This window comes from Eublepharis macularius, chromosome 13, assembly GCF_028583425.1.
Source record: "Eublepharis macularius isolate TG4126 chromosome 13, MPM_Emac_v1.0, whole genome shotgun sequence".
Lineage (NCBI taxonomy): Eukaryota > Metazoa > Chordata > Lepidosauria > Squamata > Eublepharidae > Eublepharis > Eublepharis macularius.
Genome location: NC_072802.1, coordinates 45,235,183 through 45,258,079, shown reverse-complemented (window position 1 = coordinate 45,258,079; position 22,897 = coordinate 45,235,183). Strand labels below are relative to the sequence as shown.

General features: G+C 46.8%; 1 protein-coding gene across 2 annotated transcripts; it reads right to left on the bottom strand.

Moving 5' to 3' along the window:
• Window positions 1-498: 498 nt before the first annotated feature.
• PLP1 (proteolipid protein 1) lies at window positions 499-19,275 on the bottom strand. Of its 2 annotated transcripts, none has more exons than XM_054996244.1 (7): window positions 19,155-19,275; window positions 9,278-9,464; window positions 7,876-8,137; window positions 5,289-5,457; window positions 4,702-4,775; window positions 3,931-3,996; window positions 499-2,483 (listed from the first exon to the last, which is right to left on the bottom strand). In XM_054996244.1, exons 1-7 carry the CDS (start codon window positions 19,156-19,158, stop codon window positions 2,412-2,414), a joined length of 834 nt encoding a protein of 277 aa, XP_054852219.1. In that variant the 5' UTR covers window positions 19,159-19,275; the 3' UTR covers window positions 499-2,411. The 2 variants fall into 2 exon arrangements, with proteins under 2 accessions (XP_054852219.1, XP_054852220.1); XM_054996245.1 differs by having other exon boundaries at window positions 7,981-8,137.
• Window positions 19,276-22,897: the final 3,622 nt, after the last annotated feature.

The window sequence follows — 22,897 nt, the reverse complement described above, 5'->3', positions numbered from 1 at the left end:
GCCTTTAGATTCTCTCCACATGATATTTCTTACACTAGGACACTCAAGTGAAGGGAGACACAATGTTAGCCAGGACGTGTAGTTTAAAAAGACAGAATGGAAGGTGCTGTCAATTTCCTCTCTCTACCGTTTAAAAAGACAGTAGGCAAAGATGCTATTCAGAAGGTGTGTTAATTAGATGAAATTAACAAACACTTTGAGGAGCCTTGGGGCTCTGTCTTTTCAAATTACCCTCCTGCGGAGAGGGGAAATTAACAGACCTTTGGCTTTTAAACTACGCCTCCCAGCTAACATTTCATCTCCCTTCACTTGAGCGTCCTCGTGTAAGAAGAAGTATCATGTAGAGAGACTCTTTAGAAGTGGCTCTTAGATTGAACTCCAGGCAGTTTTTGTCTCCTTGTAGCCCAGTCAGCGCAATACAAAAGACTTCCCAGCCCTTTAAGAATCTGTAGAGCACTCTACAATGTGTGACATCAAATGGAGTCCAAGACAAGCAAGCAAGCAAAATGTGTGTGTGTATTCACACATTCTTGGATTTTATTTTCTTTAATTTTATAAAATACACCTTATAAGGGTAAGTCTCTAAAAACATGATCTTTAATGCTTTGTTAAAAAGTTGAAATTCAAAATCAGAATGATGAAAACACTTTCAGCTTATTAACTATTTTTTCCTGTATTTCTTGGGGAGAGTGAGAGGGCGGGGCGGACATGGGCGCTGGTTGTGTGTTAGCAAAATCAAAATGAAATACAAAATATGAATGGCTTCACTTGTCCTGCTCTTGACTAGCTTCTTGTCCCACCCCTTCCCACCCTGTTCATACCTCTTCCCCTGCCCTGTGTGTGTTGACGGCCTAGCCAATTTGATCTAGACCAGCCTTCCTGCTCAGCAGGACTATCTTGGCCTATCCTCCTCCTTTCTAACATCCCTGCAGTCTGCCACTGGGATCTTGGTTTTCCTGGTAAATAAGCACCAATCTCTCTACTTGTGCTCAAGTAGTGCAAGTTAGGGCTGGAACAATGAAGTCTGAGTGGTCATGGACCATTTGCTTCCTGATGTTTTGGGTGTATCGCTCTCAGAGGTGACCTGTTGGCTGGTTCTCTTTGCACAGTGACATAATGAAGTCCCAGTCCTATGTTGGTGTCTCCAGTTTTTTTTAAAAAAACATGCATTTTTGGCTTTCAGATTCTTATTTGGCATACCTTTAAGGAACCTCATGAGGTTCTGCACAGTCACCAACTCATTTAAATGTTCTAAAAATTAGCTTCCCCAGAATGTTCTACGCTCTTCTGTTTGTTGATCTCTCTCAATTTGACTGTACAATGCCAGGAGACTCCAAATATCAGACAGGTTTGTGGCAAGTGTCTGCAGCTTGCCCAAGACAGCAAATAGGAACAAGAACCAAAAGAACAAATATTAAGATTCTGCAAAAAATCATTTGCACATAGAATATATGGAAGCAAATGTCACTTGGAGAAAAGAGCACCATTGTGAAGGTTGGAGAAAGTTCAGTTCCACAGCTGGTTACAAAAGGAAAGGCACAGATGTGCGGTCCGAAAGGGTTATCCCACGTACAGCAAAGGAGCCTCTAGCATTACACACTCAAGCTACTGGTTATTACAGATGCCCTTAAGATAATACCAACATCTGGTTAACAACATGGCAGCACAGAGGAAGCATGAAGAGCAGCCTGGCTCTTCTCTGTCAAAGTATGAAGACAAGAGGCCCCCTTCACTATAGGGGCGCCAAGCTCCTTAAATGCTTTCAATAGGATTGGTTGGGTTAGGGGAAGGAGGAATGTCAGCATTCTGTCAGCATTGGAGTAGGGTTGGGGTCAGTGCTCTCTTCCTATGTCAGGAAGATCCTTGCTCTTAACCCCGTTGCCCGGGCAGTGGCGGGCAGGATCCTATAAAGGTTTGTTTCATTCTTGTATCCTCTATCACTTCTTCAAACATTGATGGAATTCCTATTTTCTGTGGCATCAAGAAGAGTCTCTAGCAAGCTTCAAGTTCTTCCTTCCTTTCTCTGTAACAACATCACCCTGCCACCTTAGTAGACAACAAGCATGATTCCATCCTTCATATCTGGCAGCAGAAAACCTGGAGTAAATTAGCTGCTCTTTTTCTTGCAAACTGATGGCAGGAAATCCCTTTCATTTTGCAGAGCTCTCTTTTTGCTGTGAGGCCAGATAACATCAGATGTACATGGATAGTAAAGGGCATGAAGAGCTCTCTGCTGCTGGGTGTGGTTCTCTCCTCCTTTGCCACATACTCGGCATCAAATAGCAGAGGAAGAGGAGGGAAATCGGCAGAGTTAGAGAAGGAGGCTTGGCGTAATGTGACTGCATCAGGTTAAAGCCTGCCGTTAAGGGAGGAAGGGTGTCTTGTAAATGTGGCATCAGCTCCCTTGGCGTTTAGAACTTTGTGCCTCGGCCCATGAGCTTGAGGACCGCAAAGTTGTAGGTGGCTGCGATGATGAAAGTGAGCTAGTGGGGCAGAATTGAGGAAGAAGAAAATGAGATCAGCATATAGTACATTGCTACCCCTAAAGGTAATACGGTCGCTCTCCTGTGTGTCACTCTCCTGTAATGCCATCCGTATGCTAAGGCCAAGAGCATGTGGGCAGATTCTCATGGCTAGGGCATGTTTGGAAGCCACTGCAGCCCTGGCTCTTTCCAGCGCAATGCTAAAAAACCTTTTGTTCAAATTTCATTTTAGTGGCCAAAATGGGGATTGCCATTTTGAGTTAACTCTTATCGAGCTGTTTTGTTTTACATGTTGCTGAGTTGTACTTTATATATAATACTCTGGATGAAAATTAATGCTGCTATTCTTATCATTAAAAAGATGCGATTTTGGCATAATAAGTTGTATAAAAGGGTGAGGCTTCCCTGTCCTTAGAGGTGCTCCGCAGGCCGCTGCTCCATGGTCTCCCTTGGGCTCCCCCTACCCCCACTCTTGTTCCCTCTGGAGAGACTCTTTCTTATTGCCACCCACCCTTCCAAGGAGCATTCGCTCAGTTCTGGAACTTTCATTTGCAAATCAAGTGGTAGAGATTGCGTATTTTACAGGATACAAGTGGGGGCCTGCAAGGAAATCATGCCAGCCACCTTCACTTGCTCCTTCTCTTCTTCCTGCTCGCCCCCACTTGCTCACCTCCTCTTTCTGACAGGAGGTGGGGCACAGGTAGGGAAAGAGCCCACGTCTCTGCTTCTTATTCCCCTACTCTCGTGCAAGGCACTTGCACTGGGCAACAAAATTGAAAGCAGCACCACCACTTCCACCCTCTCCTCCTCCTCCCAGCAACTGCCTGCCTTCTCTCCCTAGCAGGGCCCACAGCTGTGAAAGGAAGAAGGAAGCTGTGCTGCCTCTTCCTCATTCTGGCCACCAGAGCTGCCTTTTTGCCTGTCCAGCTTTATTTCTATCAGGCAGCTGCACCAGCAGTCCAACTCCTCTCTTCCCGCCCCCCGGCCCTGCTTGCTTGCCTGCGCTCTCCCCTAGCCTACCCAGGTTCTTCCCCTCTCTTGTCAGCCACCGTTACCTCTTCCCACCACCGCTTCCTGCAAGCTGTTAACTGGGCCTCCATCCCCCCATTTTTCTTGTTTTTAGATTTTTCTGTAAACCTGGGTGGGGGCAGTCCTCCATGTTTGTACAGAAATATCTCTTCTTTCTACATGTTCCAGAGCCGCAGATTTCAGTATCTGCAGATGGGGCCATGTTGAGAATTAGCTATACTGACGACATGCTAGAATTTACTGTCCATGATCTGAACTGATGTGAATAATGGACTTGTCACCATTCCGAGCCCAATTGCACTGTTCGTTGGCTGTCTTGTGCTGCCCGGCTGCACTGTTTTATATCATGCACTCTTCCTTGAGTCCCCTGAGAAAGGTAAATAAAATAAAGAGAATGGCTGTGAAAGGACTGGCTTACCAGTGCCACCAATGTGATGGCAGCCCCAACAAATGCTGCAATGAACAGGTGGAAAGTCATCTGGAACTGTAAGGAAAGGACAACAGCCGATGTCAATTCTGGTTGCTTCTGAACAGGCATGCTGAGACGGCCCTTTGAGCTACAAGGACCTGGTGCCCATGGAGTCAATGGTCAATGCAGCCACACCACATCTAGCCACCTTTGCTCTCTTCCTGTCTCATAGGTATTTAAGGCCCTGGCATGCCTGGAGGCCTGAGCCATTGGGGTGGAATGCTCTGCAATGTCCCCTGTACTTTCTGTCAACCCACAATAACACCTTGCAGCTTACTGAATGCTGAGTGAATTAGGGAATGGCAAATGGCCAAACTGGTGACTGATGAAATATATTCAGGCCAAAACGGGGATCCTCTGGGAGGCAAGAGAGCACAACCTGCTTGCGAGATGGGGATGCACCACGTCTCAGGGGTGTCTGCTTTATCTGCAAAAGGTTTCCAGTTCAATCCCTGATATTTAAATTGATTGGGGAATATGTGATTGCAAGAGGCCTCCACTTGAAACCCTGGAGAGCCCTTGCCAGTTAGAGCAGATAAAACTGAGTTTGATGGACCAATTGTCTAACACAGTAGAGGGCTGCTTCATTTAATATTTTCTGTAACAGTTTGATACAAAAAAGTCACTCCAGGGGTGGGGGCCTCTGGCCTCTATTTCACCTCCTATTTGAGTTTAATTTTAGGGAGCTTTTTGGGTTCTTTCCTTTTACTGGGAACTCACCTCAGCTGTCTTGCAGATGGAAAGAAGGCTTTGCCCACACACTCTTCCTGGAGAGGCGTTCCAGGGCAGGACACCTATGTGGGATACAAGACACCAAGAGTAAATTGACAGCAGATGAGGAAGCTTCCCAACACACAGCAAATCTTCCTACTATAAGCAAGTTTGTGTTGAAAGCAGAAAGCAGGTGAGCTGCTTGTGTGTTGGATTGGTTGACTGTAAATCAAGGCATCAACACACTGGCTTGCTTTTTTCTCCAGAGAAGCTTGTCTGGGCCCATGTGAATTTCTGATCTAAGAAAAACTCTGGGTTTATTCCATAGGAGCATGCATTGTTTTATGAGCACTTCTAGTTGTCCATCTTCTAGGCATGAAGAAAGTAGGATCAGATTCTTAGGCAAAGATCCCCCTTGGCTGTCCTCTCATGGGAAGTAGCACGTCCCTCCTCTTCCCAGCTCCCTTTCTACCAAGGCTGACTTGCACATTGAGAAGAGGAGCTATAGGTCAGCCGAGGTGCCAATGGATATGATACTTAGTGGTCTCCCACTGGAAAATGCTGACATTTGCAAGGCAAAGACATGTACCACTCACCATACATCCTGGCATCAGTGCATAGATTGCCAATACTGGCTGAAGTCTTGCTGGGATTTGCAATGGAGTTGCATGTTGTCCAGGTGCTAAAGTAGATGTAGACAGGGACAGCAGAGCAGGCCAGGACCAGGAGCCAGATGATGGCCAAGACGTAAGTTATGCCCACAAACTGAAACAGTCAAGATCAGCAAAAACTGTTAGTGGACAGCTGGGAGCCTTCAGAGACGAGAGCATGAGACTGGAGAACTGCAGCTGAAATGACCTGGGAAGACCTCTTCTCACTGGAGAGGGAAAAGGCACCTCTAGCCAATTGGGCTGCAGAAGGGCTAAGTAGCTCTGTCCATACAGATGTGTATGGACAGTTGTGCTAACATACACAACTATGGGGTTTCTGCACAATCGGTTCCTCGTGAAATGAATGAATGCAGGTTTTATTTGCTGTATGCGATTTGCACATCTTCCCTCAAGTGAATGCATCTCTGTAATGGGATACACAACGTATTTCCCAATATGCAAAGCACAACAGGTTGCATCTAGGGAAACTGTGGACAGCTGTACAGTTGCAGATTGTAAAAGGTAATGGTTTTGTAATTACTGTGTGAAATGTGACCATGGGAGCATGTGAGCACCTACTCTTCCCCAACTACAGGGATGTGGGCACAATCTATTATGTCATAAAGGTAGCATAAGATGGGTTGTACAGGTGCAAACATATTTCCATTCTTTGTTGTGTAGCCCTTTGTTATCCATTCTTTGGAGACTGAGCCCTCTTTTGTTATATAATCTTCAGTGACCACCTAGCCATGTTCTTTTTAAAAGCAGCACACCCTCAAAAAGGCTGCCTCTTTTGGGGACATTAAGTATTTTCTTTTTTAAAGAGGATGCGAGCCATCATTTTCCTGTGCTTCAGCCTACATTTTCTCACACTTCTTTGAAAGATAAGGCATAGCTGCCTCACCCACAGCAAAGGTTATCATTCTATATATTACAGGCGAACAGGATGTCACTATTTTGCACAAAGATCAAAGTGTGTGGAGGGGGGGGTGAGAAAGAGAGGAAGAGAGAGATTTTTTCATTGTGCAGAAAGACTCCAAAGGTGCAAACTAAATTTCTGAATGAGTCAGATGGCCAAGGAGAGGAGCGCTCAATTATGCATGTGCATAACTGATGCGATTTTTTTCCTGCGCCACATCTGGGTTGCTCCTCTGTAGTGTGCTTCTCAGGACTTGCTTGCACACCAGAGTCTGCATCGTTGTGATATCTGTGTCCTCGGAGAGATTTCTGTGTGTGTGATTTAGTTGCTCGAGGTAATGAATTGTGTGCTCCTGACACTGAACATCTGACCCAAGAGGTGCACAAATGAAATTGATCTTGAGAGAAAACGGCACTTGTTCTGCTCAGCTCCCCTGGTCTGAACCAACCTTGGGTTGTAAGCTGTGAGGTCTTACCTTAATTAAAATGGGCATTTCTGAAATCACTCCACTCTCTGAGGGACAGGCAGCCCAGCTACTTGGAATGCCTATTGCAAAGTTGAGTAAGTAGCTCTAATGCAGGAGCACCAAGATGCCTCTCTTACTCTTTAGTGGGACAGGCTTGGGACAGGCTTGCATTTGCTCTCTGTTGGTCAGGCGGGCATGAAGTCCAGTTCCTCTTCCTGACACAGCCATGAATGGAACTGTCACAGTTGCTTTCTGTGTGATGAATACAGAGTTTGCTATTCTTCATGCAATGGGACAGCAGTGGACAGTTCAAAAACTTGTAAATTTAATAGCCCAGACTTTGAAGAATTGGCAAACGTCCCTCACCTGTCTGCATGTTCAGAAAGAGGGATGGTGGTGAGCCAGAAATGCCCATTTGAGGAACGTGGAAAGCCAAATGCCCAATCAGTTGTGAACTATATTCCCACCTGCCTGCAACTAAACTAATTGCATGTGCTGAGCAGCCCTGAAGCTAGAATTTTATTATTGGCAGTCCAAGTGCTGAATGTGAATTTGATGAAAAGAATGGCTACAGTTTTTTCTCAAACTGCACTTAGAAGCCAAAGCCCAGTTGACTTCCAGGAAATTCTGGACTCCTCAGTAGCCCTAGCTCCAGACTTCTTGGCCAATGGGAGGACTTGTTGCAATGAATAGCCATTGCACAACACTGCCCTGGTCCATGGGAACATTTGGGCACAGTTCCCTCTTCTTTAAGATACTTCAGTTACAAAGTAAGTTAAGATGCCTCAAAGCAATGGAGAGGAGGGAGGCTGGAAGGTAAGACATGAAAGACAATGATGAAGGAGGAGAACAGGGGACAAGTGGATGAATTAGCTTTGGCAAAGGATAAAAGTAAAGGTGACAACTGGGGAGAATCAACATTGTGATGACAAAGAATACATTTGATCCTGGGAGAATGGAGGGGAGGAAAGGAAGGGGGCAAGCAGTCCTGGTGCAGTTTTCTCTGGAAGATGCCGTCAGTTCAGCGCAGCTGCTCCCTCCAGTGCCTGGTGCCTCTGCCACACCAGTCACTGCTGCCTCATGCCCATCAGTCCATGGCCGTGCCACTCAAGTCGCTCAAAGGATAAGCAAACTCTAGATAAGATCACCTTGTCGGGATGTCCTAGCCATTTTCCCAAACAGTGACACACCAGCTCCAAAGAGTGAGCTTGACGGTGTCCTCTGGAACCCCTCCCCTTGTGGCCCCCTGTTACCGTAGCGCTGAGGCCCTTGCCACAGATGGTGGTCTTGTAGTCGCCAAAGATCTGCCTGACAGCGCCGGTGGTGTAAAAGCCTTCGGCCAGCAGGAGGGCTCCAAAGAGGAAAAAGAAAGCAGCAACCCCATAAATAGCATATTGGAAGTCATGGATCCTGCAGAGGGATGAAAGAAGGAAAGAAGGCATTTTATTCTCATCCCAGTACTGGACTGATGAGAAACTCTTTGGACTCTGAGTGAAGCAAAACAGACTACTGGTTGCAACAGAGCCTGCTCTTGGCTCAGCCATTCAAAAAGGGTCCAGGGGATCGCTGAGGGCCTAGGCCATGAAGGAATGGGAAGGACAGGATAGCATAGCCTGGATTGCCAAAATGAGGCCCACTGTGTGATGAGGAGATGTCTGGGCTCATGATGGCCTTGTGAAGCACAGAGCTTCAAGACACATTCTACTTAGCAGGAGAAGCTGGCCTGAGTCCTCCATACCCATCAGCAGCAGAAATTGAATGAACCCACCATACTTATCAAGAATCCAATAGAAAACACACTTGAGCAATAAATACACAGGGAAGGAGCTCAGGATGCCTAACAATCTCAGCCTGTGTCGCGAGGACTAATTCAGCCGCTCTGCAGAGTTCAGGGATGGGAATGAGTCATCATGGCAGAGACCCTTCACTGGAATCAGCAACTGCGTGTCAGTGGGGAAGGGGCAACCAGGACCTCTTGGACCATATAGGCAAACTAGGTGGTTGCATAGGGTGCTGGCCTTGAAGGGGTGCCTAGTTAGGTAGAGTTGATTTTTCCTCTGTTTATATAAGTTTTTTCTTAGAAATGAAAGGATCAAATATTGTCATTCTCATTTTTCTCTGAATGGGGGGTGGGCACCAAAGTCATACTTCATCTAGGGTGCCAAAAACCCTTGGGCTAGCCCCCCCTGCCCCCAACCACAAATGACATGACTCAGCAGTGGCCTTGTTTGTTGCAGAATGATCGCCTGAAACATCAGTGACTACTTTGCAGTAACTTGCCAAGGACTACTGAGTACCTGGTCTTCAGATGGGGCTGGCCATGTAGATTTTCCAAATGGGACTCCTTTAGCACAGTTACACTACAGGATGGACTGTATTAATACAGTGTATATATTTAATACAGGGTGGACTTAGACTGCAGGCAATTAAATACTGTTACAAATCAGGTGGGAGACAATGAAGCTTAGTCTTTTTTCCCCCTTAGTCCAAAACTGAGCAGCACTGGCCAGAAGGAGGTGTAGGAACTTCAACCGTGGAGAGGATACTTACACATCAATAAGAAACTCATAATCCTGATAGTTTTTGGAGAAGTAGGTCTCGATCAGATGCTCTGTGCCAGTGAGTGCTTCATGCCCACAGCCACAAAAGAGTGCTACCCCCAAGAAACACAACCCAGTGGCAACCAGTGAGGCAAAGGGTGCCCCAACAAGACATCTTGCACAGCAATCTAACAAACCTGGAGGAGAAAAGAGAAATCCCATCAGCGGCAGAGAACCTACAAGCTACCATGGAGAGAGAGAGAGCACAATGGTGGGGGAGGGGGTAGGAGGAAACATTTGTGGTGGTGGCAGTTTTTTAAGAAGTGTATTAATACAGGAATGAGACAAAGGGGAGAGAGGGGAAATGTCCCATGGCATTAGTTTGTCCACTTATAATGAATCCATATTTTGAAAGACTTAAACACAAATTTCTTGGGTGAAGAAGACAACAGGAGCTTTGCTCTCCAAAGGAAAGCGGCTAGTTCCTGCAGCAAAGGGGCAGAAGATGGGGTGTGACTCTCCTTATGATCTTTGTCTTCACTTGAAGCCAGAAGACTCCCTTAACCTTCACTTGAGTCTAGCTGGGGACCCCTTCAAAAGTTTCTTAATTGGAGTTTGTGTTTGGCTCTGGAGCTTTGTTTCAGGTCCATCACTATCCTTGCACAAGGAGAGGTGCCATCTTTGCACTCTTTTGATTCATTCGAAGCTTTGTGGTTTTCAAGCCAATCTCATGATTTAAGGCTCCAATATTGCCAGGACCCCAGTTAGGCTGGATTTCAGAAGGAATTTAGAACTGGGATCGACTTCTAGAACTTCTGTGGCTGGGTCTAACCCACAGAGCCTTCTCAGGCCACACCCAGATGATTTGGCTGTGCCTTTCTGGCACCAAAGTGTATTAAGGTAGAGAAAGTCAAAGAAGATAGTGAAAGTTGAACCAGTCTATTCAAGGATACCTGGGTGAGGAAAAGGCTGACACAGGATGCAGACAAAAGAGGACCCAGTTGGCTGGTCATTCAGAAGCCTTTTATTTTGCTTGTATGGGCCAATGTGGATTGTCCCCTTTGGACCTTCCAATCAATATGTCAAATACAAGGGATTCCTCCAGAATTTCAACAACGTTACTTTGATTTTAGAGGAGCCAGATGTCACCTCAAGAGACGCTTGATCCCAAGGCAGAGCTCAGTGCTGCTGCAGACCCCTGACATCACGCTAGAATGCTCCCAGCATGGGTCAGATCTACAGCACCCCCAAATGCTTGAAACCCCACTTGTATCCAACTGGACTACATCACACTCTGTTGTTGTATCTGGGGACAAGGATGTGCCCACTCTTGGACACTGGGGGACAGAAGCAGAAATCCTGAAGAATTAATCTTGACTGAGAGCCAAGCCAAGCTGTCCCCATCCCTTGGCAAGGAGTCAAAGCATAGCAGCTCCGTCCTGCTCTCTGGGATTTCAACTTGACAACTGGATGAGACCCGCAGGGAGAGCCCCCTCCCTAAAAGCTGCTTTTCACAAGGGAGCCACTTGGCATGTAGGCACGGGGAACCAAATCTGCCTGAGCCCTCAGCACAGAAGGGCTGAGTTCCCTCTGAAAGAGAGCCCATTTTGCAAGGGGAAATGGGCAGGGCAGATGACCCAGACCCTCGAGTGTGGGAAAGAACTTCTGGCTCTGGGTTTTCAAGGGTTCAGATTGAGATAAGGGCTACCTGGAAAACTCGGTTGTGGAACTGGATCCAGGTTTGGATTCTGAGGACCCGGAGTTTGAGGAGGTGTTTGGCTCTGGGGTTTTGGCTCAGGCACATCACTAACATTATCTATATTATAAAAAATACAACAGTAAACCTAAGAATGCTCAGCATAGTGTGGAAAACCCACGCTCCCTTCTCCCACTAGCTCTGGGGTAGGAGTTCCCTGAGTCCCTGAAGATCTCTGTCACTGTCCCCACCCCATTCTTCACTGCCTTGGTGAGGTCTTGGGGCTCAGTCCAAGCCACATGGCTGCTCTTCCCACCCATGGTTTTTCTCCCTCCCTCCCTCTCTGTCCCCAACGTGTTTTTCTCGCCCCCTGAAGAATGAGCCCATCAGAAACTGATGTGACCAAGGGCCAAGGTCACAGCTTGTACTGATCTCTTAGTGGCACAAAGGACAAGAGGGGCTTGTTCTTTCTCACCAGGCTTGGATAAGCTCATCAGTATTCTCTCTGCTGGGGGGGGGGAGTGCTGGACCAGGGGCAAGAGGAGACAAACAGAGAACAATGGGAGGCCTATTCTCTCAGCCTTCTTTAGGAGCAGCCCCCTCCAAAGCACTGTGTGGAACTGGCCACCGCGAGGCCTGAAGTTCAGCAAGCCTCCCTCACCCACTTTCCATGTATGGCATCTGATGGGGCTTTGGAGTGGCTTTAAGGAGGCGATGGGCACATGGTGGGTGGTCAAAGACCTGCACTTAGCTTCTTGGTCATCCTTGTGGGCTGGGAATCCAAGGTGGCCTCAAATGACCTCAATCCTTTCCCCACTTTTGCCTGGTCAGTGTGGAGTAACTTCATTGGGCTCTCTTACAATCAGTGCTGTGAGACCCTTCATCACACACTACAGGCTCCTTCCTGGCTTAAGTCAGCGCATACACCCCTCTCTTCTTTCTTCTTACCGAGTCTATCATGCAAAATTTCTCTGGGGTGTTTTCACCCAGTTTGTCTCCTAGATTCCCATCACATCCCCAGGTTGCCCCCTGGCTTCTTGGTCTGCACTTCCCAGCAATGAGTGCCCTGCTTCTCATGAGATCTTAACACACATCTAAATGGAACTATTTTCCGCAGCACACAAATCACTGGAATAGTTCACCACGAACGCTATTGCAGCCTGACTTTAGAAACCACTTTCAAACCACTTTACAAAAGTTTATGATAGCAAACCGAGCTGTCTGCTTCACTTTGAGGGCTTGGCTCACCGTAAGCCTCCAAGCTGGAACAAGAAGAGCATGGTGGTTGTATAGTTTGTGGCCCGACCTTGTATTGCAACCCATTTCTTTGATGGGTATGTCACAGGTCAATGCAAGTGAGTGCATTGCTCCATCTAGAACAGTGATGTGCCCCACCTAAGAATATTCCTCCCCTCAAAAAAAACTTTGTAATTTCAAGTGCTTTTTAGACTGTAAAATACACACAGACTTGGGGATTGCCAAAAGAATTACAAACGTTGCTGGTGGAGTGGAGCCGGCCTGATTTTTCATTCTTTCTTGGTTGTCCCATCTGGAAATGTGGCAGCCCTGCCTAGCAAAGAAGGCCGTCTACCATCTTGATAAGTCCTTCTTCTTCTTCCTTCCTATTTCCTAGTCTAAGCACGCGGAGTCTTTCAGCTTCTCTGAATGCAACCTGTTTCTGGGGCCATTTTCACTTTGCTGCTATATTAGAAACCCTGTCTTTTTTTCTGGGATGCAAAACTGAATTCAGAATTCCAGAGTCTTGACAGGCCAACCAGTTGTGTTACTAGTTCTTATAAAGTCTTTTCAGATAATGGGTTGGTTACAGAATGACATTTCTGAGAATCATCCACACAGCACCAAGTACATATTTAACAAGTGTGCTGTCCACTGCTCTATTTAAGCTATTAAGGACGATGATGAATGTCATTGCCTCTACCTTACAGGCATTTGCTGAATCCATCTCCAGTTTATGCTGAAGCTTTTTATTTCTAGCCAATTGTGCCTCTGCATTCTACTAATGCCTGCACTTCCCCCATTTTTGCTGGCCTGATTCTGCGCTCTGACCAGGCAAGAGCTTTGACTTTCACAGCTCAAGCATGCCTTCCTCACCCCACCATGGACCATGGCACAGACAGCACCATGTTGCTGTTTGCCACACTCAGGACAGAAGAATCAAAAAGAGTCCAGTAGCACCTTTAAGACTAACCAATTTTATTGTAGCATAAGCTTTCGAGAACCAAGTTCTCTTCGTCAGATGCATGGTACAGAAACTGGTCAAATATAGAAGAGGAGGGGGGAGGAGAGAGAAGATGCAGTTAGGGGGGGAGAGGGAGGATGCAACCAAAACATTCCTTTGCTAGTAAATGTAAACATCTCCTTTTGGTGTGGGGGTCAGTTGGCTTGGACAGAAGGACAACATTGTTGTTTTTTCTTTTTCCCAAGTCCCAAGGTTCCTCTCTTCCTTTTCTTGATGTCTGCTAGGGCTCTGGGATGCAACTCAAAGCTGCACGCTCCATAAGTGTAGAGCAGGAATCTGGGGTACAGAAGGAGGGGGAGGATCTTTGGAGGAGGAGATGAGAGAAAGAATCCCTTGTCCCAAAACAATCCCCAGCCTTGTGCTCAGAGGCAGAACAATGGACACGAGACAAGAGGATGAGCCTCCGAGCCTGGCTCCCTGGCTCCCTGCCCCTCCCACCCTGGCCCTGCTTGCTCTAGCTCCTCCAAAGGAACAGTGCTCCCGTTGATGAGGTGTGTGGGAGCCGAGAGTAACCCTGGCTGGTACAGCATGGGGTGGGGGGGAGCAGGCCTTGGTGATGACTTTGGGCTGAAAGTTCATTTCAGAGCCCCCTTCCTTTCTTCTGCACCCTATGTAAATCTCATTTTTTTTCTTCACTTGAAATTATATATATTTATCTTTTTTAAAAAAAAAATCTATTCTTGACATCTGAATTGAATGCAGAAATTGAAAGACAAATACCAAACACATGCACGCACTCAGTATTGGAACCAGAAGAAAAAATACAACTACTCCTGCAAATCCAATCATCCCATTTTCACTGGGATATGGATCTCAAGTGTGTGGGATTGGGGAGGGGTAGGAATGTTGGCAGTGCTGCCTATCAGGAACTTAAGCTGAGCCAATAAATATTCCTGGCTGCTATTGGCTGGGCTGGGGGCTTCATCAACCCCTCCCATCTAGGATATTGATCACGCTCTTAGTATGCCTGGGGATGTGGGGAAGGGAGAGGAAAGGAAAGGACTAAATGGATTACATCTGGATTAAATTGGTAGATCCTAGGGGACAATCAGAAAAGAACCCTCCACTGCAATCCAGTAAATGGAGCACAAAAGAAACCCAAAGTCTTGAAACGACTCCGGGTCCCTACTGATCAAAATGAACGGATCACATCAAACATTAAAACATTGTATTAAAAGATAGTATTGTCTATCAATACAGCCCATTCTGTGTGTGAAGTGCAGAACCATTTGCTCTCATTGCCTACCCTGATTAAAAATGGACTGGAGAAGGAAACACCTGGAGGACTTCTTTGCCAGGAAATTATAGAAATATGGATGGGGAAAAGGCTTGTGGAAACACAAAAACACCATCTTCTCCCTTAGAATTCTGCTTAGGCACCCAGCTTCAAGTCCTTTAATAGATCTCAAAAAGCAGCAAGAAAATCTCCTAGTGCTTTCCCAATTTTAATCACAAACCCAGTCCCCAAGCCTCCTGGAATCTATAGGAAGCCACTAAGTGAGGCCAGCATCTGGAAAAGGGAGAAACCTCTCTATCCACTGTGCCAGAAGGGTGGCTCCTTGTGCTGGACAAGGATTTTTAGAAGGATCAGGAACTGCTGGCTTTTGCAGATATCAATTCCATGCAGGTAGAATGGTTTGTTTGGTCTCAAATTATACACATTGCCTTACAAGCAGGTACTCACCAGAAAGAACTGAATTGCTTTGTCCTTTGCAAATATAACAAAGGGTAGCTTTAAAGTTAAGTTCAAACCAGAAATGCTTCAAAGAAGAGTCCTTCAGAACTCCTGCCAGGGCTGTACCAGTCTCAAACACCCCTATGAATGACCGACAGCCAAAGACTGAATGGATCCAAAATCAAATTATCAGATTTCTTGGACAGTGGTGGGCATGGGATCCATCTAAAAGGAATCAGTCCCCAAGAACTCTAAATGGTACTGGATGATTTGCTGAAGTCTTCAAGCTAATCCCTGAACTTTGGATGGGATAGTAGGAGCGCTTGGCAAAGTAGGCTGCCTGTCAAGCAATCTTTACCTGGTCAACATTCTGGGCAGACAGAGCGGAGAGAGGTCTCAGCTCCCACCACATCTTTCCCCCAATGATCTGTTTGCACAGTCTCTCTTTGGAGTAGCAGAAGGTAGGGATCCTCGACACTGATGCTCCAGAAATAGAGGAATCATCTCAGGGTTGCAAAGCTGAGCAACCATGCCACCCCCGCTATCATGGCTTGATGCAATAACTTTTAAAGGGTTTTAAAAAGAGGACAGGAAATTGCTTTCAATGTGGTATCCTAAAGCAGCCTGCCTATACCAGGAGTCTGCTGTGCCAGGTCTGCATTTGGGGCCCTCACTCCATCTTACGCATATCATACTCATGCTGCAGGTTCTTCCAAACCCCCAGGATCAGAGCATCCTCCCAAAGTGAAGCTCCATATCTTGTTACCAAGGAAACAGTTATCATTCTCAGACTCAGACAGAGATTTGGACCAGTGGGAAACAGGAGGTGAATGAAGGCTTGGAAATCAAGGAGGCTTCTTTAGAGAGGAGAGGAGGGAGAGGAGGCTGTTAAGAAAATGGAGATGCTTTCTTCCTGAGTTGCCACACACACACACACCTCACCACACACCCCATCCTATTAATGCCCTGAGTAATTAGCATTTCTGTGAACTCTTTGCCAGCCAATTCCTCAGAACCAGCCAGATTTCTGAGACCCACAAAAAGATTCCCTCCCTCTGCAAAAAGGGAAGTGGACAGAGATCACAAGAATTTCCCCTAGTTTTGGTTCTAGTTATGGGGTGTGTGTGTTGGAAAATGGTTAATGACACAGGACTGGAAATACAGAGACAAGCCAGGAAGCAGAGCGTTAGGTATGGGAGGCTGTATGCTCCCTCCCCCTGGAACTTCTGGTTGCATCACACAGGGCAGGAGACCTTTTGCCCTGTCTGAATCCTGTCCAGGGACTTGTAAGGATGCAGGGCAGTCTCTGGTTCTTGAGCCCACAGGGACCATCCTTGACATGGATGCTCACTACGAAGACCAGGAAATAGACCCACAGTAGACAAAGTGCCTCTGAATGACCCTCACTGGCACCCTGGGCTGCCCTTTCCTCTGCAGAAGATTGCTGTCACAGGCCACACCCAAGGTAACGCAGAGGCTGAGAAGTATCCTCTTAGCAGTCTGGGGTCTGCCCCTTTAAGTTCCAGAGCGCTGTTGAGTTGGGATTCAAGGGACAGCTTGTTCCTTTATTTACTGGAAAAGTTTCCAGTGGGCTGCTGTCAGCCAGGGCCAAGCCAAGCTGAGCCCCAGTGGCTCTGACAGAGCTGCAAGGGTTGGATGGCTTGGTCTCATCCACAGGCGATCAGCATAGATGCCATGCTGCTACCAGCCACCAAGTGCCCAAATAGGGCTTGCAAGCACTGCAAGGATATCTTGGCTGTTTTCGCATCCCAATCCATCCCTGCAGGATCCTCAAGTAGTCTGCATCTCATCAAAAGTGTCCCATTTCTGCTTTTATTCAGCTCTCTTGGACAGAGCAGGAGAAAGACAAGTATATATAGACCCCAAGCCCCATTGCTGAATGGTCTGAAAAGGCAAATTTCAACAGGCTAAAGCCTGGTCAGTTTCTTTGGCCATAATCTGGCCAGTTTGGGAACAGGTATTTAAACCACTTGCCTGGAACCAGCAGCTGCTGGTGCAACAAGTTACTGCAGACCTCCTGTTCTCACCTGTAGCTGCTACAGATTAACCTGCTTCTCAGCTCCTGACCTCAACTGCTCCCAGAAGCTTGTCCTGTATTCTGTGCCAACATCAGCACTGCATGACCAAACCTCTTGATGCTGGACCAGAAATTTCACCCTGCATGGGGTGGTGGTGACTGACTATCAGCAGGGAGATGGCGTGAGTAAGATTTCCCACTTGTTGTTCAGAAGTTATGTTGGATGCAAATGAAGCCAAATCCATGAGTTCAGCTGCTGGGTCCCAATTTCCACCTGCAGCACCAGCTGAATGAGAAGCCCCTTCTCTGCACCAATTGCTAGGAAGGGTTGCTTCCTCTCCGTTAAGAGCGTGCTTGCAAGTTGATGGTCCAAAGTGTGTGTGTGTGTGCATGCCGGGAAACTGGGAGTGGCTGTGTAGATCTTGGTCTGGTGGAGAAACTCCCTCCCCCCCGTGAACTACACAGTGCTGCCTTGCTGAGCGCTCTGATCAACAACGCAGCAAGTGGTGTCATCCCCAGACGCTCTGCTCCTGTACAGGCATGACCATCTACGCTATTGAACTTCTTACTCCTAAGGATGTCGAGCATGCTTTACTAGCCTTGGTAACTAGGCTCTGCCATGACTTGCTAATTTTCTGGGCACTTATTCATCCATTGCCAATGCGAAGTCCAAGAAGCTGAGAAAGCCTAATCGCTTGAGTGCCAACACCTGCTGTCGCTGAGACACTAGCACCATTGGTGACATGGCAGCATTCTTTCAATCCATGTGCACAAATCTCTGTCTCTCTCAGTTTTGCTTCACCAGATAACCTTCTCTGTCTGGGGACTAGTTCCCCTCTCTGCTAGTTCAGACCACACTGCTGGACACAGAAAGCCCTAACTTGTAGGGTTGCATTTGATTTAAAAAATGTTTCAGAGAAGAGGCTTCCTTTCACTTCTGCAAGATCATCCCTGGTGCCTCCCAGTGGTGGCTGAGAAGATGGGCTCAAGTATTGACAGGGGAAAGAATTCCTGTGAGGGCCAAGCTACAAGTGACGAATGACACTTAAACGGCAAGTGTATTTCTCCCTCTTCACTTGCCCTCCACTCAATCCACTTGCTGTTCAAGTGTCATTCGTCACTTGTAGCTTGACCCTGAGATTAGCGGAAGAGTGGGGCACTGGGGGCTCTTCGTGAATGTCTAGTGTGGAGTCACAGTATGAAGAGGGAAGGATCGGGTCAGTCAACGCTTGATCAAAGTACAGTTTCCTGTCCTCTTACTGCAGATACTGAATGCTCAGCCTCTTAAAATCCCCCAAAGGAAATCCCACGGCTTCCTTGGGCATCCTGCCATTAAACTAAAGCTACGGTCCTACATGTCGGTCCTGACTGGATATAGTGAAAACCCTTCTTCCTCCCTGCACGAACTTCCTTTCCCTGAATCACAGCCACAATAAATAAAACAAGACATCAAGAGTCCTTCTGAGGGGATATTGTTACTGCTTAGGACATTTCTATGTGGATGCTGTAAAAGTTTATTATTATTAATAATAATATCTTCATTTGATAATAAGAATAATAACAATATTATCTACATGTCTGTTCTGAACTTAATAACTCTAGACTATCCAACTAACCCTTTCTAGTACTTTGTTTGGATACTGCTATTTTAACAAAATGAATATGTAAAAAAGGCCTCCTCTTTGTTAGTCTCAACTCCATGTTTTCACTAAAAACATTTTATAAGATGAACAAATGATCTCAGGTCCTGAGGCCAAAGAAAAATCTCTTCTTTCTCCTCCCTTCAGCCTGTTGTATCAGATTCTAACTTGTCCATTTCAGAGTTTGAGCAGAAAATTCAGCACCCTTAGTTACCCTTAAGCAGCAACATGTCCTCAAACTAGCTATTTCCTGTAGAGTGACAACACTTCACTGTCCCTGCAATAGAGCAGACTTCCAGAGCAGAATTAATGCACACATACCCCAACCACAAGACAGCATCATTGACAGGAATATTTAGTGGAGGGCCTGAAAGCCCCATCCCATCGCCAGAGAGACCCACAATTGCTTTGGCTTTCTTTTTACATATACCTCCAGCGACAGTCCTTTTAGGCCAAGATCCTGTTTTTAGGGGCAAAATGATGAATAATGGGTCACTCGAGATTTGGCCCAGAAATTTTCCTCAGTGCAACAAAATGGCTTTTGCATAAGCAAAGTTTCCTTCGCCTTGTAAACTCACCCATTGCTTTGGGATGTCAGGCAATCAGCCACTGGTTATTTTCCTGCCTTTCTTCTGCTAGAACAATCCTTTGCCGCTGCCTTTGTGCTTCCCTCTGCTTCCCCCTGGATCACTCTCTCTGTTGCCCTGTCCTCAGCAAAGAAAAGGGCTCTTGGATGGACAGCCAACCCCTTAAAGGGACAGCCCCCCTCTCTCCTGCTCCTCCTCCTCACAGTGTCCCATCCCTCTTAACCCTCATCTGGATGCTTGTCTCTTGTGTTTCTCTCCTGTGTTGCTGTGCTCTGTGTTTGTGTGTGTGTGTGTGGGTGTGTGGGTGCACTTTCATGTTTCTTTTCCTCAAAACTTCTGGGTGGCAAGAAACTGCAGAGGACTTTGCTGCAAGTTCATTGCCTTTTGTAGAGTCTTTCCAAGCGAGGAGGAGAGGGACAGGAAGTGATTAAAATGATTTTGAAGTGGCAGGCGGAGGCCAGGAAAGAATTGGCTTGTGGATATTTTGCAGGTGGCAGCAGGCCTCAATGCCAGCTCTTGAGGCCCCCCTTGCCCACTGCCTCGGCCTGTTCCTGGCAGCCACATGTAACTGGGATGGGTTTGACGCTTCAGGCAGTGGTCATGACTTAGCCACTGTGGACCTCTGGTTTTATTTCCTCAACAGTGAACACTGCATCAGCAGAAAGTGAAAGTTCTTTCAGGCACCTTCACAACCAACCTCTACCTGAAAGACCCCACACCACAGAGTGGCTTCAGCAACACGTTAGAAGGCTAGGACACTGATGCACAAGAGAGGGTGGCCAAGGAATTCAGTGGTGGGGAGCAGGATACAGTGGCAGAGAGACTGGTGGCCTTTGTGGCAATGCAAGCCTCACCGGAGGGTTCTGGCAGGAGCACGCCAAGGCTTAATGCGGAGGGGCCGAGCAGAGGCTGATGATGTCGCTTGAGCTTTGGAAACTCCACAGAAGTAGAGACAGTACTCTATGAGCAACAACTAGGGTTGCCAACAGGCCTGGAGAAAAATGCCCTGTCTCTTGAATTCTGTGGAACTGGGCAACTGAATCTTTTCATGGCATGCAGGTAAATAACATCGCTTGGTAGATCATATCCCATTAAGCCTCTTTTAAAAGGGTAGGACACTTTTTTCTCTCCAGACAGTCGGCAACCTTACCAACAGCTGGTAAAGAAGATTTTTGGTGCTGCTGTTAGAGGTTCGTTTTATATATATAGCAAAGCACAGAGATATGACTCAAATAGACAGAGCCCCTAGCTGAATGGGTATCTTTCACAGAAACACTGGGTTTAGTTCTGTATGGACTTTGGGCTACCTAAAGGCACTTGGTGCAATCAGTCTTTTGCATAACAAATATGCCTTTATTCCTTAATGGTTGTGCAAAGTTCGAACAACACCCCTTGAGTCGAACACTCCTGCCCCAAATCCTTTTTTTAAAGCACACAACCATCCACCCGGTAAGAAGATTAGACCCAAATTGTGAGAGGAATATCAGACAGCAAAGTATCCTTCGCAGCATCTGACACAGGAGGCCAATAATCACATCTTCTCCAGGTAACTATGCCAGGAATCATCGTTTTTAAAAATAAACTGGCAGCAAGGACACGAAGGTAAAGAATGCAAGATGCCTCCTCAGAAGGCTGCCTGGGCTCCAGGTCGAAGAATCAAATGGGTCAGAGTGAAGAAGAGGTACAACTGCTGGCGCAAGCCCATAACAGGGCTATGGACTGCCCAGGCCAGCAGGCATTCCAGTCTCCCTCAAAAGAGCTGCTGGTACTTACAAAATGGCGTCAGTCAGGTCAAGCAATCTATACATGGATCATCACAGCAGACAAAAGAACAGAACTCCTGTGCCAGGGCTTGCCTGTTTGTTTGGATCTGGAGCCATCTGGGGAGCCATCATCAGTGACAGCTAGCACCAAAACCTAACTTGCCACTTAAAGGTATGAATGGCCACTTTAGAACACAGCCTTCATGAACCTAAACAGACCCCCCCCCTTTATATATTCATAAACACATCCTCTCTGAGGCTGCCTGTATCTCCTCTAAACCCATCAGGCCCAAACTCCCTGAAGCTCTGTCCTTGAGAGGAGGTCTCCATAACTGCCTTCCATAACTGCTGAAGGTGCACAGCAGCTATTCCTTCCCACCTGCATAACACCAGAGCTACCTTTCTTTCTCAACGTCCCAGTTGGGAGAACTTCCCACACAAGATCCTCGAAGTCCTCTAGAGGGCAGTGTGGTCTTTTCAGCCTGGGAGAGGACGCAACAATGTGGAGATTGTCTCCTGCCTTTACATACCACAGTTTACTGAGTGCCAGGCAGGTTCAAGAGGGCTTGTTTGTTTGTGAGGTTCAGCCAGCAGTGATGCTAGAATAATTTGTTCAGGGGAGTGAAGATGATTAATGGGGAACAAGGATGCCCCTGCCACATATAGATTGGCTGAGTGGGTTTGGGGGGGTGTTAGGGAGGGATTGGTCTTTGCAGAGGTGGTACAAAGCTGCCTGGATATGTGCTGGTACTAAAACAGTGCCCTACTCGCCAAAGAACAATTTGCATGACTCTGGTTTAGAAAGAAGAGCATTTGCAGGAAACCTGAAAAAGAGTTATATTGAGAATCTCTATTTCTTGCATCCCAGTAGCAAAGATAAAATGTCTGTAGGTTTAGGATGCTTTCATGTGTGGTGGTAAAAGGTGTCTTTGGGCTTTCCTGTGCATTTCTAGATGTCAGCTACAAAGTTAAAGGGTGTGCAAGTCAAACAGTCTGTATTCTAGGGCCAGTTTCACCATGCAGTTGCATTCACAGTCCCAACAGTTTTAAGCAGCAGCAATAGCAACAAGCTTTAAGGTCTTCAGGTGCCTCACATATGCTCCCTTTCACAGCTAAAACTGCCCAAGATGTCAACGTAGGCTCCTTCCTTCTAAGCACACTGATGTAGCTAAATGGAGAAAACATGTTCTGAACCGGTCTGATGAATTAAAAAAGCAAGGCCTGCCCAGAGTGGCTATTTTTGCTAGCACCTCTGAACAATTCTTACTTTAGGTCCTCCAGTGCAGGTATGTCAAGGTTAGGTCTTCCTTTAATAGTATAGCTGCTGGCAGGAGGCTGTTGGTTTCTAAAGACCTGGTGTGTCTGTAGAGACATCTATGAGCTATTTGACTGGGAGGAGGGTTAAAGGGGCCCTCTGTCCAGAGGAATCCTCCATTCTCAAGTGGATCTCTGCAACAGCCCTCTTCTGCTTTTAGCAGCAGTCCTAAGTCTTGGTGCAGAGGCTCTTTTTTCTTTTTTGCAAACCTCAAGCAGAGGGGTCATTTCCAAGCCATGGTTTCCTAAGTCAGTCCACAGCATTTCTGTGGTAGCATCCATCTGTTGCAGCTTGGCTGCCTATTTGTAAAGCATTTTTCTAGCATAGTTTGCAAGGCTGAGCTGTGGGATCAGAAGTGCAGCCTCTGCTTGTTCACTTCTAAATGGCAGAACCCTAAGAAAGAACAATGTCAGAACCTTCCCAGGGCTGAAAGCTGAGAGTAAAAAATGCTGACAGTTTGGGTGGTCTGGATCCATACCCCACACCCCTCAATAAAGCCATGCAGTCTTTTCCCTGAAATGTCTGAGGAAGCTGACCTGCTTTTCCCCAAAAAAGTGTTTCCTGCAGCGGCCACAGTGGAGAGAGAATGGGTGCTAATACATTGCCTCCTTTAGGCAGCACCAGGTGCTGCAGCGCTGCTTTGAGAGAGACTCTGG

What these genes read in the sequence shown, in the direction of transcription:
- PLP1 (XM_054996244.1), bottom strand. An exon ending in GGCTAGGACATCCCGACAAG is followed by an intron (nt 5,458 to 7,875) that starts GTGATCTTATCT and finishes TGACTGTTTCAG; the next exon opens with TTTGTGGGCATAACTTACGT. An exon ending in CCATCACATTGGTGGCACTG is followed by an intron (nt 2,484 to 3,930) that starts GTAAGCCAGTCC and finishes CTGCCCCACTAG; the next exon opens with CTCACTTTCATCATCGCAGC.